Here is a 20,129-nt window from a genome sequence, read left to right as displayed (position 1 = left end):
CTTTGAGTAGGAGAGCTGTAAAACCTGCTGTATTTTTTCATTGTCATGGGTTTTGGTCTATATATAACAATAAGTTAATATAAAACAGTGAATTAGCAAAAAAAAAAAATGGATCTAGGACTTCCAGCCAAATTTTCAGTGCCAGAAATAATCACAAATCCACATATACTTAGTAGAAAGTTTATGAAAATACTTAATGCTGCCTAAATAAAATAGAAATGGAAAACAAATATCCTCCACTATCTCTCTGCAGTATTGGCTATAGCTGGGACACAAGAGTTGTTTAAAGTGTGTGGAGCTGTGGCACCTGTACTCGGGGTGCTCATATGGCCAGTCACAAACATGTGGCAATGAATGTTTGTCCAGCTCTCAGGACAGCCCAAACTCTCACTTTCCCTATCTCAGGTTGTTTTGCTGCACATTCCAAAATCTCTCCCTAGGACAGAGCTTCTTCCTAGCATAGAGCTTTGGCAGACAACGACTTTGGCCAAGGAGGAATGATTAACGCCTCATCCAATCTGTCAGAATTTCAGGCATAGGTCTGAGTTGACATTGCTTTGGATAGCACCATTTTTAACTCTTTTATCTTTCTAGTTTGCTCTAAATATTGAGTAACAGTACTAGCACATTCAACTAAACTGTGTCAAAAATCTGTGGTTTGTTAACAAGTAGAAAACATCATCTTAACCATCAGACTCTTCAGTCTCAGTCTCAGTGTAATCACAATTGTATTTTTGTAATGGCCTGTGAAGTAGAAAGCAGATTTCCATCTTGGCAAAGACAAGAGCATATCCCATGAGATCTGCAGTTCTGTTCCCTCTGTAAGGATACATCTCCAACTACAGGGTCTTCTCTCTCTACCCCAGAATCCATGTGGTGTCCGGGAGTGGAGTTCTGCAGACACCTGTGGGGAGAGCAGTCAGTTCAGCTCTGAGCGAGGGCACAGGCTGCTGCTTTCACCTCCTGCCAGCATCCACTGTGGATAAGGAGGTAGCTAAATCCTTGGCACTGGCATGGGGCAGAGCCCAGTGTCCAAACTGCCCCTTAGGTTATATGACTTGGTCTCCACAGCTTCTATGGAAAAAATCCCCATTGGTACTTTGTTGCCAGCTGAATTTTCTATTACCTTTTGTGTATCCTTCATCTCTTCTTTCTTTCCTGCACAGTATTTATTTCTCTTCTTGTTTTCCTGTTTTAATTATTTACCTCCTTTATACCCAAACCCCCTCACATATGAATGTCTATGTGCACAGATGGGATTTCTAGGACAGTCAGTATATAATTTTCCACAAACACTGTTATTTTAAAACAAACTCAATCATTTCAATCAAAGGGGCAGAGATGGAAAAAATATTTTAGGGTATTTTTTTTTCAGTTTGAAAACTAGCTCTCTGTTAAAGTTGGTACATCTGATGAGAAGCTGATCCAGTCCCTCTCTTTTGCCAATAACTTTATTTTGATGATATAGCCCTATTAGTAGTGAGGTGTGCACATCGTTCTTACGTGGACATTTGTCAGCAAGCTTTATGCCCAGATGTCTTGTAAATTAAATTCTTGTCATTAAATAACGAGTTAAATTTAGTTTAAAATATTACACCTGCTCAAAGTCCTCTGTCTATTTTTATTCCTTTGCAGTTACTTTTATGATTTTAAACGATGTCTCTGTCTCCTCACATTGTGTGAAAGTTCCATACAGATGGAAGATGCTGACTATAAAAGGAAAGCTACTGATAGGGTAGAGGTATTGGAAAAATAGAGGAAAAATAGAAATTCTTATTGTTCTTTTTAACAGTAGCTGGTGAATTTCTACAATACCATGGTTTTTCTTGAAGTTCTGTGCTACTTTAAAAGCTTCTTTCATAGTGTAATTTTATTGTTATTTCCAGGAACTGTGCTTATTGCTTCTTCCTCTCAAGTCTGAAATACGTAAGCATACTTTCATCAGCTGTCTGTATGGCATCCTTGTGCAGGAAGATGCTAATTCTTGAGTGATTCCTACTCCTTTTAATAGGGACTAACTTGTTGATACCTAACTGTGGACAACTAGACAAGTTTGGAGTTGTCTTTGATTGCAAACAATTTGATTTTGACTGACGGGCTGACAGAAACACATTTGCGATAGCTGATCTCCAAGAAATTTTGGAAAAGCAGTGAGCCTGCTGCTGTGCTTCCAGGAGGAAAGCAAGGCAGCCCTTTGTTATTAATTAATTTTTTCAACCTTCCACCAGTCTTAGAGACGCTCTTATAGAAATGAGCAGTTATTCTCATAAAATAAAGGGAAGGATACTTAGAATAAGCATTGTTTTGTGTTTTAGAAAGGTGGCTCATAAAAATTGTCAGCTTACTTAGCTGTTGGTTCAGCTGACCAACCTGACAGGAGTGCTGCCCTGTGGTCCCTCTGCTTGGAGAGATACATTTCAAGCACATGGTAATATGTAACTCATAGGTGTATAAAGTCATAATAGAGCGTTTCATCACATCTAAATAAGGGTAGGTGCCTGCTGTCTGAACTGTTAACCACTGAAAACATTGAACACAAGACATTTGACACTAATTTTACTGGTCAAATACTCCCCTGAAAGAAGTCTGCCCTGACAAGCCGCTCACAAGGCGCCTTTTGCAGAAGGAGCCTGGCTTGATGGGTCGTGGCATAAGCTACTTGACATTTGTCCCCAGTCAGACCGGATGCCGCATGAAAAATTTACTCAGGCACAGGGCTCCCAGGAATAAACATTTCTCTGGTGTTGCTCACCAGGGACTCGGCAAGGTGAGCGGAACTCCAACTTGTCACGGATGCTCTGTTCTGACAAACATAAGTAGATGCTAATGGCTAAATCGTGACAGAATAAAGTCCCACAACCATATGGCTAATTGCCACAACAATATCTTCAGTGTTATTAATCAAGTTTTCATAGTGTGCCATGATAATTGGAATAATTAGAAACAGCCTAGGCATTGCTTGCCTCTGCCGCACAGACTGCAGACAGGGACCTGGAACAACCACAATTGCACTTTCTCTGCAGCATTGTTTAGTGCTTTCCTTTCCGGCAAATACTGTGGTTAATTAATGAATTAGCTGTTTGCCACCAGAGTGTTTTATTGCTAGCAGGGCTTCTTCAGGGGCACATAGGTAACTAAATGAGACCACTAAGCCCTTGTGCATCTCTCAAAAGATGCAGAATTCCCATAAGGCTGCAGCTACACAACACAAAAGTTCTCCAGTCAAAGGTACTTTTGTTTCACAGAAGTTGAATCTTATATCCTTGCACTTAGAGGAAGGATAAAACAAACTGAGAGTGTGCGTTTTTTTGCTTAACAGTTTAAATGAAAACAAGACTCTGGATAACAGTGGTGCAATTAACTTACCAAGCAAAAGAAGTTAACTCTTATTTGCCTTACCCTGCTTAGTAATGAAATTGGGCTCCAGACATATATTCTGCCTTGGAACTAAGGTTGTAAGTAAAGTGGTGATTCTAACACTGTTATTTACACTAAGCATCTAAATCATCCTTGTGTGCTACCTATTAGAACAGCCTCCCTCAGTTCTTCCAGGAGTACGACAGTAGGGAGGAAGCACTTGTGTTTCCTCGGTGCATGCATCAACATGTAGTTGACTGGTCACTAAAACTGGCAGATTGATGATGATGACTCTTTTCACTGGATGTATGAAGGCATTTAGCCAGACTAATAGATTGAAATGGACTGCTGCATGTATGGCCTCTGAACAGCTTCTTAATTTAGTTTTAGAGCATGCAATAGATGTAATATTGAATTCAGTGATGATATAAATCTTCTTTCCTCATTTTAAAAAGTAAATAAATTTCTTCTTTGGAGCAGAGATCCACAAAGAGATTTTGCAATACTATATGCTTACTTATAAAGAGTTTTGCAGAAATAAGTCCCCAGTTCAGGTGGTAGGTAGGAATTCTGTCCATTTTGGGTTTATTGCTGCTTAATTTTGACTCTCAAAGGGAAAGTATCAAGTGAGGATTTGCATCTGTTTTGGTATACTGGTATCTCTACACATTTTTCTTACTGGTTTATTGGTAAGGGTTTTATTTATCTTTCAATCTAGTTTTACCTGTGTTCATATTCAGTGTAATTAGGAGTTATTCCTAATTCTAAATTCCAAATTCTAAAATAAGTATTCTGCAAAAGGTATGTTTAGTAAGATTTTGTTGAAGTTATTAATCTTCATTACTGATGCCTGTTCGGTTCTTACTGTGACTGCCAAATAACAAGGTTTTTATTTTCTTCATATCGAAGTATCACAATTTCAATTTCTTCTGTTGTAAACCCAGCTGAAAGATTATCACTTTGTAAAGGCCATGTCCTTTTACTTCAGATATGTTTGACATATATTCATGCATTTTTATGAGATAAAGGAGGCAATCTGATATATAATTTAATTATCTTAAAGTTACCAGTTTACTTTATAATTCATATTCTTGGATATATTGCCATCCTTAATTTTACCACATGTTATGACCCACCCCTGAAGGCAAGGGTAACTGAGTTTCCTGGTAATTGATCCTTGGGGGTGGGTTCAATACTGAATGACTGGTGATTTTTTTATTTTTATATATATATATATATATATAATGCAGGTTTATTTTAGGACAAGTATGTTGCAGTGGAAAGGAGATAGGTAGAAGTTTTGGTTATTATCTATAGAAATTATCTTATACTTCTCATCTATATATAAAAGTATAAAGATATCACTTAAGAAAATATGTGAGGAAAAGATGGAAAAAGGATGATAGTAGATAATGGAGAGAAAAGACATCACCATCCATAGATCCAGCATCTTATTTGTCCAGGTGATGGTTGCAGCTTTGATCCATCAAGGTTGGGGAAATCCCATGAAACACAGAATTCAATGGGTTTATTACATTCTGGTTCAGGTGGGAACACCCAGGCACCTCCCTGGGGGAGTTTTACCCTGTCTGTTCCAACACTGGGGATCGTGTGTCTGGTGGAAGGCCCCAGAAATGGGTCTGGGGGCACTTTGGGGTCTTTGATGGGTCATGTCACCCTCTAAGCCATGCCAGCTGCACCTGAGCCAGGTCTGCCCCCAGGAAGGGATGAACACCCTCAGGCCCAGCTGGGAACACGAGTGTGTCCTGATCCCTTCCCTGGGAGGGGAGAGTTACAGCTGGCCCAGCTGTGTGAGGGGGGACTCTGGCAGGATGATCAGCATTATCCCACCTCAGCAGCACCTGCCTCTCACTGGCCTTTTCCCTCACCTGGCTCAAACCCAGCTGGTTGCTAAACCAAGGTCAGTTTGTTGTGGTCATCCTCTGGTGGTGGTGCTCACCCTCCTTGCACCTGGGCTGTTCTTATGCAGATCAGAGCATTCCCACCACACACCCAAACCTCTCCTCCTTCAGTCCAGGGGTGCAAACCTGGCCTCAGCACAGCCCCTGTAGCTTTTCCAAATGGGCAATTGCTTGAGCCATTAACCATCAATGTTTTGGTCTCTGACACCACCCCATGGCTCAAACACTTTATAATTTCTCTCTTGCTGCTGCTCGCTCCAAATCTTCTATGATGGGGATTTTCACATAGCAGACAGAAGGAGAGGGATAGTACATATCATTGCCAAATACAGTGGGATTATGAAAGTGAAAATACAACAGTAGGCATCAGGAGAATATCATAGCATATGATTAGGGTATCACCAAAGGGATATCGGAGACAGACAAAGATGATACAGAGACTCCATCATCAGAAGACATGAAAAGGCACCTTATTATTAGAAATACACAGTTCTTATAAACAATGGTGCACCTAAGACCTGATTGGCCTTTAGGAACCTTCTCTCACCTATTGGTCAAGAAGGGACAACTCCTTCTTGTAAACAACTTTGACAAACGGAGATTGCCTGCCAGGTGCAGAGATTGAGATAATAATTGTTTTAATTCTTCCTCTGAGCTGTCTCACAGCTTCCCAGGAAAATCCTGGAAGAGCTATGTCTCTCTCTGTTCAAATGATATGTGATTTTAGCACCCTGATTTTAGCACATCAGGGTGCTAAAATCATCTGTCTTAATATTAATGCTATTATGAACACAAAGAATTGGAGTGAATACTTGTACCTTCAAGTAGGCTATCTGTGAGTAAAAAGGTCTCATGCAAAATCTCGCACAAATACATCCTTCCACCAAGGCCATACTCTGTGGAATAAAAGTGGTAATTCACAATGTAATATTTAGGTTCCATAAGTGGTTAGAGTTTCAGGGGAGCTGGTATTCTGTCCATGTCTTGTTTACAGTCCATGGCTGTCCTTCCTTCTGGTCTAGGACGGGGAACTCAGCTCCCCATGTGAAATTTTCTTTCATTAAGATTATTTAGTTGACTGGTTAATATCTCTGAAAAAGGTAGCCAGATTATCATAAATCTAAAGTCTTCTGAGGCAGAAGTGGGAAGGTTAATATATGTTCCTTAATTTGTATGATTCACTCATAAATCTGTGTACTAGCTCCCAGGCTAAATTTGGTGGAATTCACTGATTCCCATTTGATTGAGACAAAATTCTACATCCATAAGAAAAATATTAGAAGCTTTTCCCACACCTTTTTTTTTTGCAGTAAAATGACAAAATAAACTTATAAAAATCAAACTAACAATACATAAAGGGATCTATCTTATATAATTCTACTAATATTTGGTCTCCCAATAAGTTGCTTGTGATAAAAGCACAAAAAAAACCCTCCAAAAATTAATAAACTGATAATACAAGCACTTATGGGCACATTTAAAAGCTTCATTGGTCCTATGCAGCTTGGTCTCATCTGATAGCAGGTTCCTATTTTTTTAAAAAATAGTCAGTTTGACCAATTATTAAAAAGAGGGCATACAGGAAAACCTAAAAATGTCTTTTTTATGAGCTGAATTTTCTGTTACACCAAAAAACACCTGTGATGTAGAAGCAAGATTAGAGAGGGTAAAAACCGAACAGGTTGTATACTCACAACAGACATGTTCTCTTCATGGTTTGAATACAAAGTGTTGCAGCTCCATTCCTGGACACAGGCAGATAGCTTCTTGGCACACCAGAAAAAAACAGCTCGTTTCACATTTCACTACAGGGTAACAGAAAGATGGTTCAATGGTAGACTTCAATATTTTATGGACAGAAAAGACATTTTATTCAATTTTAATAGAGAGGTCTCAAAGACAGATTATAAACTTTATAATATTTCATCAGTGCTGATTTGTTTACTTTGGAGCTGTTAACAAAATTACCTATCTTCCTTTTATTTTAAAATGCACATCATTTTGATTAAGTCTTCTAGAGAAAAATGTACTACCACTATAGAATATTTGACAATATAGAATATTTGACAATATTTGACAATGGATCAACAAAATATTATAGACTCCTCTTTTAAAGAGAAATTCTACAAAAGGATCATATCTTTTAAACCTACTGCATACATCTTGAATCAATGGATAAAGCTATTAGCAAATTTATTTTATCATCTTAAGAACTGTGCTTTAATTGCAACACTGAGAGTTGTTTTTCTAATATAATTTCTCCACTTTAAAACCAAATTTAATCATTGCTGTTTAAAGATGGAAAAGTTGTGGGGGTGGAGTTCCTAATTGCTAATAGCTGATATCAGTAGGAACTTCACTAATTTAGAAGTGCCTCTTTTGTTTCAATAGGCTTTTTGCAGCAAACAGTGTTTAAAATCATTCACCTGTAATTATTTTTGTCAAAAAAAAAGAAAATGTTTTTGCTACTCTGCAGCAATTTTCAAAACAAAATGCACATACATCATCAGTATGTAGGACTGTAGGTTTTAATTGCACAGAGGCAAAGAACATTAAGGATTCAGTAGGCACACCTTCAGGTTCCTGTATCTTTCTCTTACTATTGCAGATATTGGTCATTATATTTGGGGTTTACAGAGTGTGAAGATGAAGATGAGATGAAGGGGTATTTATCATTGACTTTAAAGGAGTTTTTTCCAGTATAATGTATCACTCCCCTCTCGTCATTTTGGTTTGTCACCATAATTTTATCAGGCTGATCCTGGGTCTTTAAATCTGAACATTTCCTGAGCTGTCTCAATTTAGTTGTTTCGAAGAAACACAGCAATATTCTTCAGTCTTTTTCCTTTGAATGAAAGCACAGTTCAGCTCAGATAACTGCTAAATAAGTCATGATGTAACAGCTAAATTCTTCATCTTGTAGCATCTGCATTTTGGCCAAAGTGAAAAAACAGATGCCTTGGTTTTGATCTGTGATATTTGTTGTCAACTTGACCCACCTTTTTAAAAACTAATAACACATGCCTAGAATTTCTGTTCTTTAAAACATCAGCAATGGCTGAAAGTATGTCATCTATTTCATTGTGATCATTCTTCCTGTAGGTAATTTCTGGAGTACAACATTGTTATCCACCCTTCACACTAAGGAATGGTCAGTAAATTGTTTTAGTCCAGTAACTCTTGTATTTGCTGCAAACACAGGCTGGCAGTGTCAATAAAGTGCTTGAATAGCTGTTAATTACTAAGCCTTTATAAAGTGTTATTTATCTGCAATACTAAAATTGAAGTGTTTTAACTTGTAATGGTTAGGAGGAACGAAAAAGAAACTGAACAGTGTACTTTTCTGCCACTGCAGAGAATTTCTTAAATTGAATGCTACATTCAGTGCAAGTCTCTAATCACTCAGAGTTACATCCACAATATAAGTTTGCATCTAAAGGTCCAGTTTCTCCCATCTGCCATGCTGAAAACGTAGAAAATTTCTTTCTGTTTTCTCTTCTAAATAGATTCAAATTCCTAGCTCTGTTTTTGAAATTCAGTGTTAAAGAAAAGCCAGTTACTGACCACTCCTTATGATATTTTTGTGTTTCACGTGCCTGGAAATGGTTTCCAGAATTAACTACTTCATCATCTTTCCGGAGATCAAGGTGAGGCTGGCAGGCCTGTATTTCCTTGGGTCTTTCTTAACCTTTTTGAGGATAGGAGTAACATTTGTTTGGTTTTTTCCTTTAAGTGCATTTCTGAGTATATTAGAATTGGTCTGGCTTAAAACTAGAGAAAGTGCTTTTTCAGAGGAAGGTAAATTGCAGTAAAAAGGAAAAGTAATTATTAGGAATTCATTTTTTGGAAAGAGAAATGTTCATAATAACGAAATGCACAGAGTTTTCCCAAAACAGAAAGATTTTTTTTTTTATGCAAAACTAAGTTATCTTTGCTAGCAATCTGAAAGAAATCAAACAGGAAAGGAAATAATCCACATAAGAACTAGATGCTTGTGTCACTTTTCAGTAAAAAAAAAAAAATTCAAGGCTTTTTTTTAAAGAGATGTGCTAGTCTATGTTTGATAAGGTAATTAATATTAAAAAGTTCAGGATATGTACAGTAGTAGGAAATGTCAACAGAGCATATCAAAACCTTTTTCCCAAGTGCAAGGAAGGCAACAAAGTAAAATATGTGCAGTATTATTGTTCATCACTTAGTCTGAATTTGAGTAGATTTATATTAATAAATGAGTGTTTATTATCATTATTCTTTAATTTTAAATGCTTCTTTTCTAACAGGAAAACATATGGTAGATCTGAAACACATTAAATCTGTAATGTAAATGTTGTTTTCTTTTTATTTGAATTGCTATCGAACACTTTAATTTTTATCTTTGCATTAAGACCCTTGTTTCTAAACTGTGGAACAGAAAGCTTGTGGATATCATAGTTTTTCAAGTTGAGGAGTTGTTAATATAGCTGTGTAAAACTTAAAACTATGGATGTGACCACAAACCAAACAGAATTTGCAACAGAAAAGGGAAACCAAACAACTGACTGTGTATCCACCCAGCAGTAGGGCCATGATTCCTGTATTTGGTGCAATGATCCACCAAATCTTCATGCAGCAAGAACAGGAGAAGCTGGGTGAAGTGAGCAACCTTGATGGGAGTCCAGGACAGGACAATCCCACCCAGATCACGGGCATATTAAAGCATGTATGTCATTCTGTAGCAGAATAGTACTCCATATACAGGTCTGAAATTACTTAAACAGATAAGGCAGACACACATAAGAAGGATCTTTTTATATACTCACTATTATCTCTAAGTCTAAGGAGAAGCTGAATGATGTGCTAGATGCTGGCACATACTTTCTCCCTCCTTATCACACACACTTTTTTACAATCAGCATACACTGCTGGAGACAATGTGGTAGAAATCTGTAATATTTAAATGTTTTACAGCCTAAGGAAAATCTGATCATCTTGTCTGCCTTCTCAAATGACAAAGGCCACATAATTTTATCTAATAAATCCAGAATTAACATTTGAATTTATGGTTGAAGTAAACACATCTTCTAGCAAGATGTCTGTTTTCATTCCCTTCACAAGTTAAGTAGATTAAGGCAAAAAATGGAGCATATGCTGTAACAATATCACACTGTACATCATTTATGGGTAGTGTGCATATGAGGGTATGCCGTGTGCAAAATTCTCAGTGTTTAAATCGAACACATTAGAAGTCTCTATAAATCCCTGAAAGTCTGCTGAGCTTCCCACATAACTTCTTATACCAGTTTTTTGGCTTTGTAGGGATTTCACAGGCTTCTTTCTGTTCTGACAAAATATTGGATTTTAATAAGGTTTTGTTTATCTTAGAAATGCCATTTTGTTAATTGTGACACTTAGCTGTTTCGCCTTTCTTCTCATCTGTGATCATTAAGAGTTCCTCATGCACCATAAGCAGTACTGCCCTTCCACAAAAGCCTTGTAGAAGAGTAGCTGAAAGAACAAGTTGTGATTATACTTCAGGCACGTTTCCTTCTCTGTCTTGTATGATTTGAAGGTTTTGTTAAGCTCTTTAGGACACTCAGAACAAAATCCTGAACCAAATATAGCCATGGTGGTTTTAATAAAAATGAGATTTATTAAGGAAGGAGATTGGAGTACTGGAGAAATTGACTTTGTAACAAGTCTAAGCTGGAATGCTGCTAAGGCTTGTCTTGATTGGTCTCCTTCATGTCACTAAAAGAAAGTGAACTACCATAAACATCCTCTGATTGAACTTACCTGTCTCTCCCCTGCCTCTTGCAACTATCAAATCTGTGAGCGTTTCTGTTTTCTTTTTTTGAGGCTGCTTTTGCTGTGTGTTTCATTCTCATCCATGCAAGTGTTGATGAGTGCTGCTGTAGGAGCAGTACCCCCCGTGTTACCCCTGGGTGCCTCTGCAGGAGGTACCCAGCCCACCTCATCTGCAGCCCACTCGGGTCCATAGGTTAGAAACACAGCCTGAAATCCTTGTGCAGGCACCAAGTCTGCCCAGAGTAGTGCTTTCTGGTGGCATTGAACTACTAAAGTCTTCATCTTCTGTATAATTTGAAGTTCTTTTGCAAGTGTTATACAAATGTTGCTCCTCATCCTTTTTCCACATCTTATTTTTGAACAGGCAAATCACAGCTCAAGTCTGTCTACCCTTTCTCCTAAATTATTGACCATGACTTTACATAGTAAATTGCACTGGCTACAAATGTTTGCTTGAACATAATTCATGACAGAGTTTAAAGAGACAGAGCTTACATATCATTTTCTCAGTTAGTAAACAACTGATGTTAATTTTGGCATTTCTCAGCTTCCGAGTGCTTAGTTTTGATAAGATGGTATTCTTTTCAATACTTAAAGTCCATTTAAATAATTTTCTTATTAAAAAAAAAAAAGGCAGCAAAACTTGCACTGAAAATGAAATTACATCCTGCAAAATCCTACTGACCTTCCTTTCTCTGAAAGACCTTGACTAGTCTTGCAAGCATTGGAAACCACAGCAGGATCATCCTCTGCCACCACCACATCCCCCAAGTGACAGTAGCCATTGCAGGGAATGTAGAATGTGTAGCTGGGATGAAGCACCGGGTGGCAGATGCATTCTTGGGCTGGTGGCAAGAGTTAGGAAGAAACAGAACATGCTCTGTGGAAATCTTCACTCTGTTGTGTTTAGGTCAAACAAGGAATTACCAAATTTGGGCTTCTCTATTTTTTATATGCACAGTAAAAAGGAAGATACCAGAGACCTTGTTGTTTCGATTCTAGACCTTAGTGAAATGCTTGCGGAAAAAACTAAGTTAAGCACGAGCAGAATTTTTTTAGACTTATTCTAATGAATAGTATCAATGAATGAAAAAAAAATCAAGCCTTGAGCAGATGCTTGGAGTGTAAATTATACTGAACATTGAGTTTAGCAAATGTATAAATGACTGAAAACATGCTCCTAACAATAGACTTTTTTAGGCACCTTGTTGTCAACTTGTAAGTCCTAGGTCAAGGCATTTAGCTGCAGAGTGATGCTTTCCTATTTCCTGTTGTTACAATTTGTCTTGTTCTTTCTGATTTCATTGTGTTGTTTTGGCCTCATAAACAATCCTAAACTGTTTGTTTCACCTCATTTGTAACTGTTTCTTGGGCTTATTTAATTTTCTTAAAAAGAATCCTCTGTCTCACAAGCAGACTGAGAAGATAAACAACTAAATATATGGAACATGTAATATAAGTTTAAATTTTGATGGTTGGGGAATTGTCCTGTAAATCTCTTGTCAAAATGGTTTTAGTGTTAGTTAAAACTGGTAAAGCTGGATCGTTGCCTTCTTTTATGGCTTTACTAGCACAGAGTTTTCTCCTGCTTTCCCTATATTTTAAGGTCATTAATGAATCATTATCTATTGCTAGTAATTACTGATCTCTTGAGAATATTGGTTTAATTATATAGGAATCATAAGTGGAAGATACAGTTACATACTCTACAATGTAGGTAGTAGCACCTTGGTGTATTATGGCTTTAAAGAATCTGGGGGTTTTTTGTAGATTTTAATTGCTAAGTGTGCCTGGTAAAATATGAATTATTGTATTACCACATGTGATAAAAGGTATACTATTGTGAGTTTCACAGTCTGCAGGTGTAACAGATGTAAGGCAAGATTAACAGGACAGAACAATAATTAAAACACAGACAGCCGTCTCAACAAAAAAAAAAAGGGGGGGAGGAAACGAAAGGGTTTATCATGCACAATGCAATTATTAAGGGTGTCTTAAATTCTCTGCAAATACTTGTAAAAGCAATAAAAATGTGTTAGTTTGAAAGACAGCTTTTCAGTGTGGACACTTAGTTAAGAAATTAAGATCTTTTTTTATGAATATAAAAGCTGAGTGAAGTCCTGCCATATGGCAGCATGGTTCATAGGCAATAGGGCCCTCAGTTTATAGATGCTGTGAGCTAAACGTTGCTGAAAAAAATAAGAGAGCATTTAGTATATATGCATTTACAACAGTATGAATTGCTTACTCTTTTTAAGACAGGAAGGTTCAAATAATTAACAGCAATATTATGGTTGCAAAAGGAAGTCCAGTTGTTCTTCAGCAGTCTACATCTGTGAAACGTGATACCTCTGGGGAATGAGATTTAATTTTCCCAGGAGAAAATATAAAAGCAGGAAAAAAAAAGGAATGACTTCTGCTCGAGCAGAATAAACCTGCATCTACAAACGATTAGCACTGCATAATGAAGTAGTAAAGAAGCAAAAGAGATTTCTAATAAAGGACTAATAACAAATCCCATTACACCATGGTGTATTTTTTCTCTTGAAGTGTATTAGACTCTTAGCAAGGCTTTTGAATGAGACTTGGGTAGTTGCAAGCAAAGTCAGCTCAAATGCTTCAAGCTTTGCTGAGTTTTCTTGCCTAACAGTTTGTGTAACTGGAAAGTTGTGGCTTTACAGGTGGGAGGAGTTGCTGCTGTAGGTAATGGGCTTCATGCAGAGTCAGAGTAATGTTTGTGTCACCGTAGGGTAATAGTCTCCTGTAGGCTGGGCACTGCAGGGTAATGTGCCCTATGGCAAAACCCCTTTGTGAGAACAGACATGGTACTAAATGCACCAGCTAAGCCTTGGTTCTGTAGAACAGTTCTGATTTCTTTTTCTGAGGTCTCAAAATAAGTCCTCATAGGAAAGGGGTTTGATCAGAGCGGGAAATACAGAGTTTTTGTTTTGTTGTAGCTAATATTGGGACTTCTGTAATTACTGTACTAACATAAAAAGTTATAAGACCATAGAACATAAATGTTTGATATGAGAGTGAAATGATGCTGTCTTTTGAAATCATGTATTTTCACTTTTAAAAGGGAACATATCTTGCAAGGAAAAGATTCTATGTAGTGATCTCTAAATCTGTACGTGGATATTTTTGTGTACTGCACCTATAGTTCCAGTGGCATGGAGAATAAAAGTTTTGTGAACATAACCTTCACTCACAACAGTCCTTTTGAAATTCTTTTATAAGACACTGTCTTTTTGTGCAGATCGTTACTATTTTCAAAGCCTATGCTAGACTGGCATGCTGGAATTAATTTGTCCAGTATTTTCTTTATACTGGAATCAGAAAAAAAAAAAGCCAATAACAAAACCCTGGATGCCTTAAAGCAACAATGAGTTCTGGACCAAAAGTGGTTAAACATGAATTCTTATGAGTGAAACTAATCTTGAACAAGAAATTTCTAGTTGCCTTTTTAGAAATTTTTGTGAGTTTTAAAGAATGACTTAATTTGCTTAGCAGAAATTTGCAATCAATCTTTTCTTGCCACTGAATAAACAGATTCCACATGCATAGCTATTTGCATATCCCAGCTAAAAATGTAATTCATTATTTTTAAGTCCATTTCGTAATAACTATTTCAGGATTAATGTTACTAACTATTCTTTAGCTCATTCAAATGTGACCTTAGATAATCCTACCTAAAAAGATACAAAGCTAATAGCTCTGTTCTGGAATAGGGAAGAGAAGTGCTTTTCCTGAGGTCAGCAAGTAAGTCAGTGTAAGAGTCAGAACTAGAAACGAGAAATCTAGAGAAACAGTTTCCTTCTTCTGCATTTCAAGCTTCCAGCCTCAAGCAAATATTGCTTTTAATATAACAAATTTTCACATTTTGCTAGGTATGAAAACAGCACAGAGATGAATAGGAATTAACAGTATAGTCTACATGAAGATTATCACTACATCTGGTAAAGATTTAAATGAGATTTAATGAAAATAGCATCCATAGCATATTTTATATGGAGTTGCAAATACTGTCATCCATAACAGGGAGAAAGCCCTTTCACAGTAACTATGACCTGGTCCATTTTATTTGCTGTTAGGCATCTGATTCTGAACTGGCTTTCACTTAACTGGGCTTTTCAGGGCTCCTCATAAACCGCTGGCTTCACCCTCCTGTTTTTGCTGTCCAGGCCATTCTTGCATAACATTTTTTCCTGTTCATCTTAGGTCACTGTCACATTAAATGCTCAAAACTGTGGTATGTGGGATTGATGTATTTTGTCCTTTGAGGGTCACCCACATAATAATATTAGTCAGTAAGCTTCTGCAGTCTCTAATGTATAATTTCTTTGATGTGGATGCAGTAACATTCCCACAAATACAATTAGTTAAGTCTTTATCACAGATCTTGATACTTTGCAGAATTTTTGGATAAATTGTTCAGGACTGTTGCTGATCCTGGGATATATACCATACTTGGTAAAATGGAGAAATACAAACCATAACTTTTGCACTTTTTTTTCAGGCGATGGGTAAGGCTCCTGTTTGGACGTGAATTCCCTCTTCAGGATCTTCTGGTAGTCTGGGATGCTCTATTTGCTGACAGTATCACCCTCAATTTAGTTGACTACATTTTTGTAGCCATGTTGTTGTATATCAGAGATGCCTGTAAGTATCAGCTATCTTGCAATTTTTTTAAAGAATGCAAACCTATTCTTTGAAGGAAAAGGAGACCTTAAGAAGGCTAAATTTCATTGTGACTTTTTTAACATATTGAAAATTGTTCCAAATACTAGGAGAGGAGATATTTATTATGAGACATGGCCTGCTGTATTTATGAAACAAATTGTATCTTGGAGTTAAATGCAGGTTTGTTTTGTGAGTAGTTCTGTGTTTTTACATGGAGTTGCAGATTTTATGTGCTCTAAATGACACAGGCAAGTATAGAGCTCCACCTTGCGACGAAGCTCATGAATTGAGTAAAGCTTCCCTGTGACACTTGAAATATTTTTATGTTGTTCCCCTGTGAGAAAAGATAAAATGCACAAGACAATGGCTCGCAATTTTTGAAGAGATATCGTGAATAAAAAACAAAGATGAGTAGCAATTACTGAGAGTGTTTATTCTCTGCAAGAGGGGCGTCTTAAAAATATTATAATTTATTTTATTTTGGTTGTGTACACCTCAAATTTGTGGACTGGTGAATTCTTATAATTTAGTGATGACCAGTAATATTAAGTTGGTACAAACAAGCAACCAAGAAAATTTTGTTAGCTTATATAATTGTAAATGGGAGGAGAAAGATACATAATGATAATTGAAGTATTTATTTTTGTCCTATCAGATTCTGCAAAAAATTCTGTATGCATCTGATGCAACAAAGTATGTGCTTCACAGCAAGATGTATGGCTGTCATTAAGTATATGAATTCTATAGCAAGTTATTCAGAGTTAAGTATATACCATCTGTAAGCTTTAGGTTATAACAAGGTCACATATTTGACACAATTTTGCATTCTAGGACATAGGAAGTTTTCAACATCTGTGGTTCCTATTTTAGGACCCAGTCTTGAAAATATAATGTGGTACTTTACACGTACATGTTGTTCCACTGCCTGCCTTCATGTGTTTTTTAATTACTTTTTAATAAACATGCAGAATATAGAGCTACCTTCCATTCCTTTCCAAAAACTGGACATTTAATTCTGGTCAGAGGTTCCAAAATTAATGCTGATGTTTCAGGATGATCTGATACCAGGTTATTAAATTTTGAAGTCTAAATCTTGCTTGTTTATATTCAGTAAATGGAAGTAATTTAAAATTTTTGGTAGAGATATGTTCTGAAGTGGCATGTAAGAAAGTTTTTAACATCAGTATTTTATTTTGTGTCATTGCTTACCTTTAAAAAAAACAGCACATCAGAACTGTGCTTCTAAGAAACCTCTCTCTTCTTGGGGAGAGAAAGTTGTTCTGGCTTTGTTTTCTTTTGATTTGTGTTGCTGGGGTACAAGTATCAGTATAAGTTAACTAAAATGTGAGCTAAAATTGTGTTCCAGGCTTTTGTATGAAATCAGTCTCCTTCTTTTCCCTGAACTTCCCAGTCTTAGTAAATAGAGCAGTAAATAGCTTTGCAGTGTGGTACATTTACCCAAATGAGAGGGAAAGACATCTCATCAGGACAGCTAATACTTCATATTTTGACTGTTTCTGTAATAAGTAACTTCTTGTTCTACAGCTGGATCTAGTTAGTTACTGTAAGCATAATAGAACAGGGAAGCAAAATAAGTCATAAATAATGTAAAGTTGAATCTATTTTTCCAAAGTCATGCTCAAGCCATAACAATTTCCACAGTTCTTGATTACATAAAAAAACCTTTTGTTATATATCTGTAACAGAAAGTTTTCTGTTTTTCCTCATGTTTTTTATTGCTGGTAATATTTGAGCTTTGAATAGAATTCAAAGTTGTAGTAATTTTAAAAACATTTTCAAATAAAGTAAGTTTATAAAAGCTTCTCTTTATTTGGTGAAAGGAAACATAAGCTCAAAACATCCAATGGTGATAAGCATCTTTAATTTAAATAAACCATCGGGAAATTTTTAGTTTAGAAACTTTGAAACAATAAGAACAATAATAAAGCTCCTGTGATATTATGTTATGAAAATGTCAAATATAAGCAATTATAATAATACAGTACTCAAAGCATTTGAAAGTTTAGAAATTGTGCTGATTCTTTTAAAACAGCACATTTGGGGATGGGTGAAAGTTGCTGGTTTGAGAATTGATGAATTTTTTTTCTGTGCTCTATTATGATGTTCTCAAGGACATGATTTTAAGAAACTCATTTCTGCTATATTTCTCATCTTTATTTTAGTTTTGAAATCCTCTGTTGCTCAAACAATATATTATGCAAGGAGAAGGGAACCTTTAGATTATCAGATTATTGCTTATATATTTTAGAGATTACAGATACATAATCATGTACACAGCCATTCTGTAAACTGCTCTGTTCAGTTTTACATTTGTATCCAAGCAGATCTTTGTCTGTGGAGTGATAATCCTCACATGCCAAGCTTAGGGTTGTGTACCAGTATGTTTCAATAAATTATTTCCTGTGTTTCTTTGGAAAAATTCTTGAGTTCATGCAAATTTGGTTTTGTTTTTTTTAATCTGTCAAATCAGAAGCATGAATATTTGCTTCTGTTTCACCAGTGCGAATATACATGCAGTTGTTGATGAAATCAGAATGGAGGGAAGGATGTGATGCAAAAATAGATGTATTTTATCTACTTCCTTTCAAGGATAATAAGAATGAACAAACCTAGAAGACCTATCTATATTTTGCATAGTAAATTAATGCCATTATTGAACCAGGAGCTAATTTTGCCTGACCAGTATTAGAATAAGTGTATTTTTATCTTGCTTCCACTTGAGAAGTAGGTATGGCCATTGTTAAAATTTAGTTTTTTCATCTCTAAAAGCACAGCAAATGTTTTGAGAGAAATAAAGAAGCCATAGCTTCTTCTTAGAGGAACTGATTAGTTATTTTTGTTGTAGTGCAAGATGTTCATTTGTCTATGTTTAACTCAGCTGAGGGGGTATTAAGAGAACCTGGCCATGTGTAAACCGGATGGGGGAGTAATCTGACCCTTCCAGGATTATGAAATAAACACGATCAATGACATCAAATAATAAACTTCTAAGAAATTAAATGTATCAGAAAATTTGGACTTTGCTGAGGATAGCCCTCTGAATTTTCAGGCTTTCCACCACATTACTGCTGCTTGTACCCAGGGGTGGTTATTGGGCCAACAGAGAAAGTTCAGTCTCTTCTACAGCAGAAGGGAGAAGGCAATTTGATGTTCCTCTGGGCACTGAATTACAATATTAATAAAAGAACAGTAAGATTGTATTCTCTGTGGAGAGGAGTTTCTCTCCTCCTTTCCCTAGAAATGCCAGTAGCATTTTTCTGTGGGGAAGTGAGAACTTGTGGTTCACAGAAGAACTGGATCCAGATGTGACTCTCGCTAAGCCAATGAGAGAAGCAAAAGCACAGCTGAAGAACCACCAAGCTTTTTACAAGGCAGCTGAACACACCAGCTACTGCTGAGGCTGGATATTTGTATTTCACAGAATCTCCTTCCAGAAACTTCATCCTATAGATGATTCTTAGAAATCCATTTAACACCAACAGGGATATTCTGTTTTGGTTTACTGCTGTTTATCTGTAATTTTCAAGAAAACTGCCCCTCTGTTGTATAATATTACACATTTTGTCCTGAAGAGATAAGAATCACAGAATGGTTTGGGTTGGAAGGGGCCTTCAAAGATCATCTAGACCAATCCCCTGGCATGGGCAGAGACATCTTCCACTAGACCAGATTGCTCAAAGCCCTATCCAACCTGACCTGGAACACTTCCAGGGGCATCCACAACCTCTGTAAGCAACCTGTGCCAGTGATTCAAGACCCTCACAGTAAAGAATTTCTTCCTTATGTCCAATCTAAATATACCCTCTTTCAATTTAAATATGTGGAGGAAACCCTGAAGGTAAAAAAAAACATATATAAAAGTTAGCAGGTCTTCCCTTTAAAGTGCGGGATTTTTTTAACTTTCTGGATGATAAGAGTTTTTTGTCAGGGGTCAAGTCTGCACCATTAAAATAAATTAGTTTTTTTAATATTTAGTTTTCTCTGTATCGGTGAGACAGCAAAGAACTCTTCCAGGAAAAATAAAGAAAATATATTTTTAATCCATTTTTCATTGCAGAATAGAACACATACTTATTTCTTTAAAGGAGAAACACGTTGGTGTTACTGTCTATCATTTATAAAGCTATTTAGCATTTAATATCAATATTCATTGTTTTTATTTGCTTTGATAAAAAGGCATCATGATCACAACTGCAGTTCAGTATCTGAAATTTGATTTACGAAGGAGAGTTTGATTGGGTACATTCTGTGTGGTGCTCGTGTTATACTCTGAAAGAACTCTGGCAGAGGCCATTGTATTGTGTTCATTATGCCAGCTTTGTGACTTCAAGAAGAAAAAGCAGGTACCTGAATATGAACAAG

The 20,129-nt window shown here is 36.5% G+C and overlaps 1 protein-coding gene across 8 annotated transcripts in view; it reads left to right on the top strand.

The window, feature by feature from the left end:
* Positions 1–20,129, top strand: part of TBC1D5 (TBC1 domain family member 5) — a 316,832-nt gene that overhangs the window by 221,495 nt on the left and 75,208 nt on the right. For all 8 annotated transcript variants that reach the window (XM_058039756.1, XM_058039673.1, XM_058039586.1 and 5 more), the window contains one exon: positions 15,583–15,725. In XM_058039756.1, the coding sequence (XP_057895739.1) occupies positions 15,583–15,725 (143 nt within the window). The remainder of the gene's footprint in view (positions 1–15,582; positions 15,726–20,129) is intronic.

Source organism: Melospiza georgiana, chromosome 1, assembly GCF_028018845.1.
Source record: "Melospiza georgiana isolate bMelGeo1 chromosome 1, bMelGeo1.pri, whole genome shotgun sequence".
In the NCBI taxonomy this organism is placed as follows: domain Eukaryota; kingdom Metazoa; phylum Chordata; class Aves; order Passeriformes; family Passerellidae; genus Melospiza; species Melospiza georgiana.
The sequence above is the reverse complement of the archived record's forward strand: the minus strand, read 5'-3'. Positions and strand labels throughout refer to the sequence as shown.